The 10472-nt window shown below is 43.4% G+C and overlaps 1 protein-coding gene across 1 annotated transcript; it reads left to right on the top strand.

The window, feature by feature from the left end:
- Positions 1 to 9073: 9073 nt before the first annotated feature.
- LOC137364207 (histone H2A type 2-B-like) lies at positions 9074 to 9463 on the top strand. The gene has a single exon (XM_068027580.1). It carries the CDS (start codon positions 9074 to 9076, stop codon positions 9461 to 9463), a length of 390 nt encoding a protein of 129 aa, XP_067883681.1.
- Positions 9464 to 10472: the final 1009 nt, after the last annotated feature.

The raw sequence follows: 10472 nt of genomic DNA, 5'->3' as shown, positions 1-10472 counted from the left end.
GTCTAGTATCGAAGATTCATTCTTTTTTTTCCAAGAATCTGTCTTTTATAAGTTTTAGAGTACCTCTTACTTCATGTCTGTAAACCAATTCAAAAGGACTGAAGCCTGTACACTCATTCAGTGAGTCTCTGGTGGCAAATAAAAGAAAGTCTGATCCTTTATCCCAGTCATGTGGATATTCATGACAGTATGTTCTAATCATTGTTTTGAGAGTTTGGTGAAATTTCTCTAACGCTCCCTGTGACTGTGGGTGGTAAGCTGAAGATTTCAACTGTCTAATCTCCTAAGTGCCCACGACTTCTTGAAATATCCTGGACATGAAATTAGAATCTTGATCTGATTGAACTTCAAGTGGTAACCTATATCTCGTAAAACATTGGGTTAACTTTTCTGCTACTATTCTAGCAGTAATTGTCCAGAAAATAATGGCCTCTGGAAATCAAGTAGCCATATCCATGATGGTAAGTATGTTTTGATATCCCGCTTTTGTTTTTGGCAAGGGTCCTACACAGTCTACTCATACCCTGCTAAATGGTTCCTCAATCACTGGCATGGGAACTAGTGGTGCTGGTTTTATAGTAGGTTGTGGTTTTCCCACCATTTGACAGGTATGGCATGTCCTACAAAATTATTTCACATCCTTTGTAACACCTGGCCAGTAATAATGTTGGCTTATACGTGATTTGGTCTTTCGAATTCCCCTATGTCCTGCAAAAGGAATGTTGTGTGCTAACCTTAATAATCCCTGGCGATATTTAGGGGGTACCGCTATCTGTTCAACAACTGCCTCGTCTTCGTTTGCAGGTCTATGAGGCAATTTCCATTTCCTCCTCAAAGCCCCGTTTGCCATATAAGAGCCATCCAGAACTCCTTTCATCTCAGCTTCTGTCAGAGCCGTCTGTGCTATATCTCTGGATCAGCTTGCTGTGCTGCAATGATAGATGATTTGTTAAACATCTCATTTAGATTATATAAATCCCCAAGTAAGGTTTCAGATATTTGGCTATCGATTTGTGGTGCCCCTTTTACCTCTGACAATGGATCCTATTTAGCCATTGCTTGGGTGACTACATATGCAGGAAATATTCCCGGAACTTGTTCCTGTAATTGCTCAGTTTCTTTAATTTCATTTGTTTCCTCGGTAATTATAGGAGAAATTGATACTTTTGATCCAGCCAAATCTTTTCCTAGGAGTAGATCAATTTCCTCTATTGGCAAACTGTGGAAAACCCCTGAAGTTACTATCCCAGATATGAGGTCACTCTCTAGGCATACTTTATATAAACGTACGGGTAAGTACTCCCCGGCAATTCCATTAACTAAAACTTATATCTTTCTTCAGCAAGACTATTTGGGTTGCTCCTGTATCCCTGAGTATAATGATACGTTTTTCTGCCTCGCTTGAAGGATATGGAGTTACTCTCTCCTTTGACAAAAATTCATTATAACTTTTATTCCTAACGTCTACACTACTTTTAGTTTTAGTAGTTGGTTTTACAGCTATCGTTAAAGCTATAGCCTGGTCTGCTATACTCTCAGTCAGAGTCTTTTCCTCTGCACTAGCTTTGCGTACCCCAACAGGTCCTATGGATTTACCTCACAATTTCCAGCACTCTAAACGAAGGTGATCCATTTTGTTGCAATAATAATGCTTCAGCTTGTGAACCTCACTTCTACCCTCAGCACCTTCCTTTCTGACCTGAGGAAGTGATCCTGGGGCATTTTCAGCTGCTCCTTCTTATCCCCAGCTACTTGCCTTACTTTCACTCACCCACTTTCTATCCTTCTTGGGTTTACAGGGGTGATCGACAAAAGAGGTTGGCTTATTCACAAACTCAAAGTCATCAGCAATCTCTACTGCTTGACTAGCTTTCAAAACTTTCTGGTTATCTATATGAGTTCTCATTACTGAAGGACTGGAGTTTTTAAACTCTTCGAAGAGAATCAATTCTCGAAGGTTCTCATATGTGGGTTCCATCTTTAATGTTCATATCCAACTATCAAAATTAATTTGCTTCACCCTCTCAAATTCTGCATATGTCCGCCCAGCCAATCTCTGTAGGTTCTAAAACTTCTGATGGTAAGCTTCAGGGACTAATTCATACACAGAGACAATAGCCTTTTTTGCCATATCATAATCTGCAGAAGCCTCTTCAGGAATATGGCATAATCTTCATGTGCTCTGCCTACCAACTTGCTTTGCGTAAGCAATGTCCAACTTTATTTTGGCAATTTCATCTGTTTGGCTATTTTTTAAACAGACATGAAAAATGCATCTACATCCCTTTCCTCAAACTTAGGAAGAGCCTGTATAAATTTAAACAACTTTTCACTGGGTCCTGAGCTAAATTCAGTTTCTTCCTGACCCGAATTTTCCCTTGATTCAAGACTACCCCTTTGTCTTTGTTCCATCTCTTTTAGCCTAAATTCCCTCTTATCATTCACTTTCTCTCTGATGGTCAAGCTTTCCTCTTGCTATTGCTTTTGCTTTTTCCCTTTTCTATTTTTCCAATTCAAGTTTTTTTTTCATTTGAATCCCAGCCTTCTTCTAATTCTGGATGTTCGGCTATTATGTCAATTATCTCTGCTTTTTTGGCACCTAATTTCAATTCTAACCCCAATTTTGCTGCCAATTCTTTTAATTTGTTCTTTGTTAAAGTTAACATGTCACTGAGGGAAACTCTCTGCTTTCCCAAAAACTCTGTTGCAATTGCTAATGTCATTACTGTGGTATAGACTGTACCTGATTATACAAGAGACCTGGTTCCTTTTATTTCTTTGTAATTGGTGTTAGATTTTGATCCTAACAATTGGGTTTCCAATTGAGATGATCCCAGACGTGAAAGAAATTAATATGATGCCAGACGCAAGACCCCAATATGTATGATATCCCAGAGATGAGCAATTAAAATGATTTCAAACATGAGCTCTCCAAATTAGTCTGATTCTGATCGCAGATGTGAGCCATCTAATTAAAGTATGATTTGGCTGCGGACGAGCCTCCAATTAATATATATGTTCCGACCGCTCATGACAAAGCCCCCTATCAAAACATATGATTCTGATTGCAGTGGGAGCAACACACTGTCAATTCAGTCCAGTCGCTCTACAGGTCGCATTATATATCTTTAAGCTTTCCAAATTGAAGAAAGCAGCAGCTGTATTGAATCAATCCAGTAACCTCCGAATGAGGCAAAGCAAACCAGGTACCTTTAGATATCAACAAATAAACTATTTATTTAAAAAAAACTAATATCTTAAATACTACTAAGATAAACCAATATCTAAAGACCTTATAACTTCTTATTTAAAGAAACACGAAGTCCAGCATTCGCAGTCATATATTCAAAATAATAGGAGTTTTGTTTTTAATTCACTGCCCATAAAAATAGGAATAACAATAAAGTATTTGCAGAATAGACTTCTGGTCTTCTAATTCAACACAGTCCAAGTTCTTGCAGTCTTCCAAGGTCTGATGAATCTGAAGATGTTTCCAAAGATAGCAATTCAGCAGTTCAGTTCAGCAGTTGAAGTATTAAACTCTTCTTTTCTTCCAACAATGAACACAGCAGATCAATAATTTGTTATTTTTTAAAGGAATTAATTTGGTTTGAGAGTAATAAATCAGCTTCTCTTCCTTCAGTTTAAATTGTCTCTCTGAGAGATCTCATTCTTTCACTTGCTGGCACAGCTGTCTGTCTGTCTGTCTCTGCAAAACCAGTTTTTGCCAGCCAGTTTCAAAGTCAAAATTGATACAGTCTGTTCTCTCTCTCTGTATGGCTGTAACTTAGCAACTAGAATGAACCTTGGCTCACTGAGCTTCTGAAGAGATCTCTTAAAGATGTACTGACCTCTTCACCCTCGTAAAGGCACACCACAATATTTCCAGAGGGGAAAAAAAACACAGGATCGTGACACTACCCTTAACATCCTTAGTTAGCCATGGATGGTGGATCCTTCTGGTAGAGTCTTTCTTAGTCAATGGAATATATATTTGTTGAGAGTTATGAAATATCTCCTTCAATGTCTACAGTTTCTACATAGATCCAGGCAGCTACTACACATAGCCAGGGAGCTTCCACACAGCCACAGGCAGGTCCTAGACTGACCTGGACAACTCTTACACTGACACAAGATCGACTACACAGGTTCAGATATTAACACACAGACAAATCTTTCTCTGTCACAGTCCCAGGGAGCTCCTACACAGACACAGTCACAGCTCAGTAGAAACAGACAACTCTTACACAGTCCCAGACAGCAACTGCAAGACCTGAAAGCTCCTCAGCAGACCAATTTCTTCCTTTCATGGGATCCGACATGGCATTAGGGAGATGGTGTTGTGGTAATGTCACTGAAAAAGTAATCTCAGGGAACCCAGGCGAATGTCCTGGTGTATATGGATTCAACTCCCACCCGAGCAGCTGCTGGAATTTAAATTCAGTTAATTAATAAAGCAAATTACTTATTACAAAGTATCTGGGATTGTAAATTAGTATCAGTAATAGTGCCATTAAAGTATCATTGGTTGTAGCTAATAGAAGAAGCCATCGGCTGCACTATTGTACTTTAGGGAAGGAAATCTGCTGTCCTTACTTGGTCTGGCCGACATGTGACTGTAGAGCCACAGCAATGTAGTTGACTCGTAATTGTCCTCAGTTAGAGGGTACGTAGGACTGGGAAACAAATGATGGCCTGCAGTGATACCCACATCCCATGAAAGAACTTTTAAAAATTAACCAGACCCAGACAGCACATAGACAGTCCCAGTTCTCTACCATACAGAGTGTGATGAATTAATATACAACTGTCTGGGGCTGGAGCCTGTGTTTTTTCTGTGCTGCAGCGTGTGAGATGAACCAATGTGCCTCAGGCTGAGGAAGGAGCATGGGCCCATTCTATTCCATATGGTTCTGGGTGGGATCTGTCAACTCAACATAGGCCATGAATACAACCAGGGGCTAACACAGATCAGACTGAGATTGGAGACTGGGCGTGAGCTGCTCAGCAAATTAATTTTGAAGAAAGACTGCAGTGTATTTTTCTCTGTGTCCAACACTGTGAGGCAGATTTCTGTGTTTATTAAGAGTATAATTCATTGAGTGCTCTCTTGGAGCAAACAGGGTAACAGGTGGGGGTCAGCATGCAGAGGGTTTGGAGGTGACCTCTGATTCCTAACTCTTTCTGGATTGTAAGGAATAAAGAATGAATGAGAGAGATGAAGCAATGTGGGAGAAGGAATGGTGGAAGAATATGTCCATGAACTTGATGAAAAATGTCTAAAACACAAGATAATATTATATCATCAGGGGAACCTTGTCAAAATCTGGGTTCTGAGATCAAGTCGGGTCCCTTTTAATGTTCCCTTTAAATTGCACAGCCACAACTCACAAGTCTGTGCACAGGCTGTGCAAACATCAGCCCCTTTAAATTACATGAGCAGCCGTGGAAAAAAATATTTGGAACATTGGAACAGGAGTAGGCCATTCAGCCCATCGAGCATCTTCCACCATTCAATTAGATTATGGATGATCATCTACCTCAAAGCCACATTCCTGTGCTATCCCCATATACCTTGATGTCAGTTGTCTCCAAAATCTATCGATTTCTGTCTTGAACATGCTCAATAATTGAGCTTTCGCAGCTCTCTGTGCTAGAGGTTATTGCAGAAAATAAAAGCTCTTGGTGTAGGGAAAAGCATATTGGCATGGATAGAAGATTGGCTAGTTAACAGGAAACAGAGATTAGGCAAAAATGGGTCATTTTCTGGTTGGCAAGATGTAACGAGTGTTGTGCCATAGCGATCTGTGCTGAGGTCTCAACTGTTTACAATTTATATAAGTGACTTAGATGAAGGGACCGACGGTATGGTTGCAAAATTTGCTGATGACACAACAATAGGTCGGAAAGTCAGTAGTGAAGAGGACATAAGGAGGTTACAAAGGGATTTGGAAAGGTTAAGTGAGTGGGCATCGATCTGGCAAATGGAGTATAACATGGAAAATTATGAAATTGTCCATTTTGGAAGGAAGAATAAAAAAAAACATATTATCTAAATGGTGAGAGATTGCAGAGCTCTGAGATGCAGAGGGATCTGGGTGTTCGAGTGCATGGATCACAAAAGGTTAGTATGCAGGTACAGCAAGTAAATAGGAAAGATAATTGAATGCTATCAATTATTGCGAGGGGAATTGAATACAAAAGTTGGGAGGTTATGCTTCAGCTATACAGGGCATTGGTGAGATCATATCTGCAGTACTGTGTACAGTATTGGTCTCCTTATTTAAGGAAGGATGTAATTGCATTGGAAGCAATTCAGACAAGGTTTATGACACTAATACCTGGAATGGGCGGGTTGTCTTCTGAGGAAAGTTTGGACAGGCGAGGCTTGTATCCGCTGGAGTTAAGAAGAGTAAGAGGCGACTTGATTGAAACATGTAAGATCCAGAGGGATCTTGACAGGGTGGATGTGGAAAGGATGTTTGGAAACAAAAAGCTTCACCAGATTTTGTTGGGTAGAAACGTTATGCTAGGAACAGATCATAAACCACTAATAGCTATTCTGGGACCAAAGTCTACAATACTGACAATAGCAGTGTCAAGGATGCTGCAGTGGGCTGTGCTTCTCTCACTGTATGACTACAACATTGAATATCGTAGTTCAAAGGAGAATGCTATCGCTGATGCACTGTCACATTTGCTGCAAGATGATTCAGATGTAGACTGTGAAGGTGCAATCTTCATAATAGGAAACATGGCCATGGCCGAGTCGACCATTTCAAATAGTGCATGTCGACTTTTGTGAGAAGGAAACTGACATTTTCTTAGTACTCATGATTGCCACTTGAAGTGGATCAAAGTCATGCATTTGTGGGTCAAAATACCAATGCTGGACAGACAATAGATGAATTAAAGCTTGGATGTGGTGTACGCTCTGAAACGGCAGGGCTGCACTCTCCATGGATTCGGAGGCTTCCAACTCAATCTTTCCAGCAAACACACAACAAAGGCTCTTCTAAGAGCCACCCACCGCCTCATAGAGAGAGCAGTGACCTGGAAATGGGAGCTGGGATAGGCTGTTTAGAACTGTCTGGAATAAACTAGAATCCCCAAATTTGACATTTCAGTTGTAGCAAGGATGTGCAGTGGATTTGATTTTCTGAACGGGCTGTGCAAACAACGCCTGAGGCTCTACAGTTAGTTATTTCCCCAACGACACATACCCTCAGTGAAAAGCCACATCATTCCTCCAGAATCACTCTTTGTTTTCATAGAATTTCAAAATGATTTCGCTGCAATGAGGGAGTCCGGGAGTTTTGCAGCAGCCGTTGAATCGGTCACTGGAACCAAACCCACTTGTGATGTTATTTCTGTCGAGACGGTGTTTCATGCACTGAAACTGACATGGTTTGTGAAACTGATCAGTTTCAGCTCAGTCATTCAGGGACCTGGAATTCCCGCAGTTTGCGCCCACGCGAACCTGAGCCCACTTCTGACTGGTCGCGCTCTTCTCATTCACATGTCTGAACCAATCGCAGAGCCTCGAATATTGAAAATAGAGAAAATCATTGGCTTAAACTGTCGACCTGGCAGAAAGTTTGAATTCGAAAAAGCCGCCAATTTCAGTGTCGGGAAGAAGCGAATTACTCAACGAATCTCAATAACGAATTGGCAGCACATTTGATACTCTGCCCGATTTTATTATCCATCAATCGGAGTGCAAACTCACTCGGCTGCATTTGCTGACAACGCAACCACTAGGTGGCACAATACTTGCACATGCGTAAATGCAGGCTCTTCAACAGGAACGTCAGCGTCTCAGGCAGCTGTCAGGATTAAATATGGCGCTGCTCAATTTATCACGGGAAACCTGACATTAAGTTGGATGAAAGCCCAGTCACATGCTTTGTAGTTATAGGATACTAACTGTAATCCTCAGATCCATTTAACATTCCGGTAATCCTATTAAATACAAAAGTAATTTTATGATTGAATTGCCATTGGAAGATAGTGAATTAGCACCCCGATCGATGGAATGGAAAATCGGGCAGAGGATAAAATGTGCTGCCAATTCGTTATTGTGATTCGTTTATATAACTGACCAGGACTGATTTCACCCGAACCACTAGCTCCCCCACCACTGACTGCTCTCCCCACTCTGCAACTTGCTTTCTCCCCCTCCTCCCAGTGTCACCCCCGCGCTCTGGCTGCTCGCTCTCCGCCTCCCAGCCCACCCTAGCCCAGCCCACAGCTGCTAGCTCTGGCCATGACACTCGCTCCCACGTTTCATCAGTCACCAGGCACCACCTGTAGAAGCAGGAGGGCTGCAAGGGGTGACAGGGCAATGTAGGAGTGAGTGGCTGAGAAGAGGGAAGCGGCGCAGCCTGGAGTGAGCGGCCAGAGAGCGGGGTGGTGCAAAGCGAGGAACAACCAGCCAGGGGAGTGGGGGTGCGTTGGAGGTGGGGGGCAGTGAAGTCTGGAGCGAGCGGCTGAGAGGAGGAAGCGTCGACACCTGGAGTGAGTTGTCGAGGGGGGAGAGCTTCAGCTTCAAAGTCTCACATTCAGCCACGTCCGCCAGCCGAGTGGGGGTGGGTGTGGGTGGCTAGATAGCCGCTAACGCTTTATCGCGCATGCGCGAAGATAGATTTGTTGCGGAAATGCGATGACATTGACGCTGTGAAATGACATCATCCCGTGCACGCGCCACTACGTTCTGGCAAATGTCAGCCGGCCGGTGCATTGTCAGGGATCACTGTACTTTTTCGATCTTTTAAGTGCCCTCCTCTTTCTTTAGTTGCCTCTTACTCGAATGTATTGATGAAATATTTATGGGTCCATTTTCATTTTGTTTGTCAATATTCTTCCACGCTCTCTCTTCGCCGCTGCTCCCAAATACCTCCAGTTCAGTCAAAATACAACTTGTCAGAAGTGGGATTCAAACCCACGCCTCCAGAAAAAGCTGCAATCTGAACACATCACCTTAAACCACTCAGCCATCCTGACTGCTGCATGCAAGTAATAAATACTGAGGAAATTATCCATTCTTTGTGAAAGTATTTGCGAGATTGTGGAAATGTCCGGAAGAGGAAAGATCAGCGGGAAAGCTCGGTCCAAGACCAAGTCTCGCTCCTCCCGGGCTGCACTGCAGTTCCCGGTGGGCTGTGTTCACAGGCTCCTGAGAAAGGGTAACTATGCTGAGCGTGTGGGTGTCGGAGCACCGGTCTATCTGGCTGCTGTGCTCGAGTATCTGACCACTGAAATCCTCGAGCTGGCCGGTAACGCAGCCCGAAAAAACAAGAAGACCCGTATCATCCCCAGACACATGCAGCTGGCTGTCCGCAACGACAAGGAGCTCAACAAGCTGCTGGGAGGGTTGACCATCGCTCAGGGTGGGGTGCTGCCTAATATCAAGGCCTTGCTGCTGCCCAAGAAAACCAGTGCTCAGAGCTCCCAGAAAAAGTAAAGCGGCCAAAATGTCATCTAATAACCCAAAGGCTCTTTTCAGAGCCACTCACAGGCTCTGTGAAAGAGCTGATTACTGTCGGAGGGAGTCAGTGATGGAGTTATTGTAACAGTGGATTGACCTGTTTCACATCTGTCCAAGTGTGTTTTCAGTTCCCTCTCTGGATTTTGCTCTGTTTTTCTGCTCAACTTCTCCCCCTCCAGTTTAGTGAAGAACTGAACTACAGGGTGCAGAATCAACAATTCCCAGGAGCGGGGGTGAGATTGTGCTGAGCAGCAATGAGCCTCCAGTAATGCTGCTTTCTAAATTCCAGATCAGCTCTCAGTCCTACAGTCCTTTCGTATTTTAAATATCACAACAGAGCTGAGCGGGGGTGAGTACAGCCTCAGCTGCACCGAGTCTCAGGGGCTCTCAGAGCCGCCAGTCCCGGCGGATGTGCAGCGATGGCCCCGGGGGGAGAGAAGGTGCACCATTAATGTGATGGTGCAGCACCTACCCCATCCTAGCCGCTACTTGCCAGTTTCTTCTCCCATTTATCTCAACATTAAGAAGATGCTTTTGCTCTGGACTACACTGGTTACAATGTAAGACCCAACTTTATCTCTGAACGTGATTAATAGCTGCAACAGCAGCAGAATCCAACCCCTGCAGTCACATGTGAACTCGCTGACGTTGCAGCAGATTGAATGACTGAGTGAATCCCTTCCCACGCACAGGGCAGGGGAACGGCCTCTCCCCAGAATGAGTGTGTTGGTGTTTCAGCAGATCATTACTGCATTTCAAGCTCTTCTCACAGCCAGGACATTGAAAAGGTTAGAGTGAACAAGTTGATGTTCAGTGAGGTTGGATGCCTGAGTGAATCCCTTCCCACACACGGAGCAGGTGAATGGTCTCTCCCCAGTTTGAACTCACTGGTGTTTCAGCAGGTTGACTCTGGCTGGTTTTTAGTTCCACACTCACTGGTTCCCATCTCTCCTCCCCTGAAGGTGCTGATTCTGTCTGTATGTCC

This window comes from Heterodontus francisci, unplaced genomic scaffold (assembly GCF_036365525.1).
Source record: "Heterodontus francisci isolate sHetFra1 unplaced genomic scaffold, sHetFra1.hap1 HAP1_SCAFFOLD_172, whole genome shotgun sequence".
NCBI classification, from domain to species: Eukaryota; Metazoa; Chordata; class Chondrichthyes; order Heterodontiformes; family Heterodontidae; genus Heterodontus; species Heterodontus francisci.
The sequence above is the reverse complement of the archived record's forward strand: the minus strand, read 5'-3'. Positions and strand labels throughout refer to the sequence as shown.

Bases quoted from the DNA above. Each gene is read 5' to 3' on its own strand.
- LOC137364207 (XM_068027580.1), top strand. From the start codon at position 9,074: ATGTCCGGAAGAGGAAAGATCAGCGGGAAAGCTCGGTCCAAGACCAAG.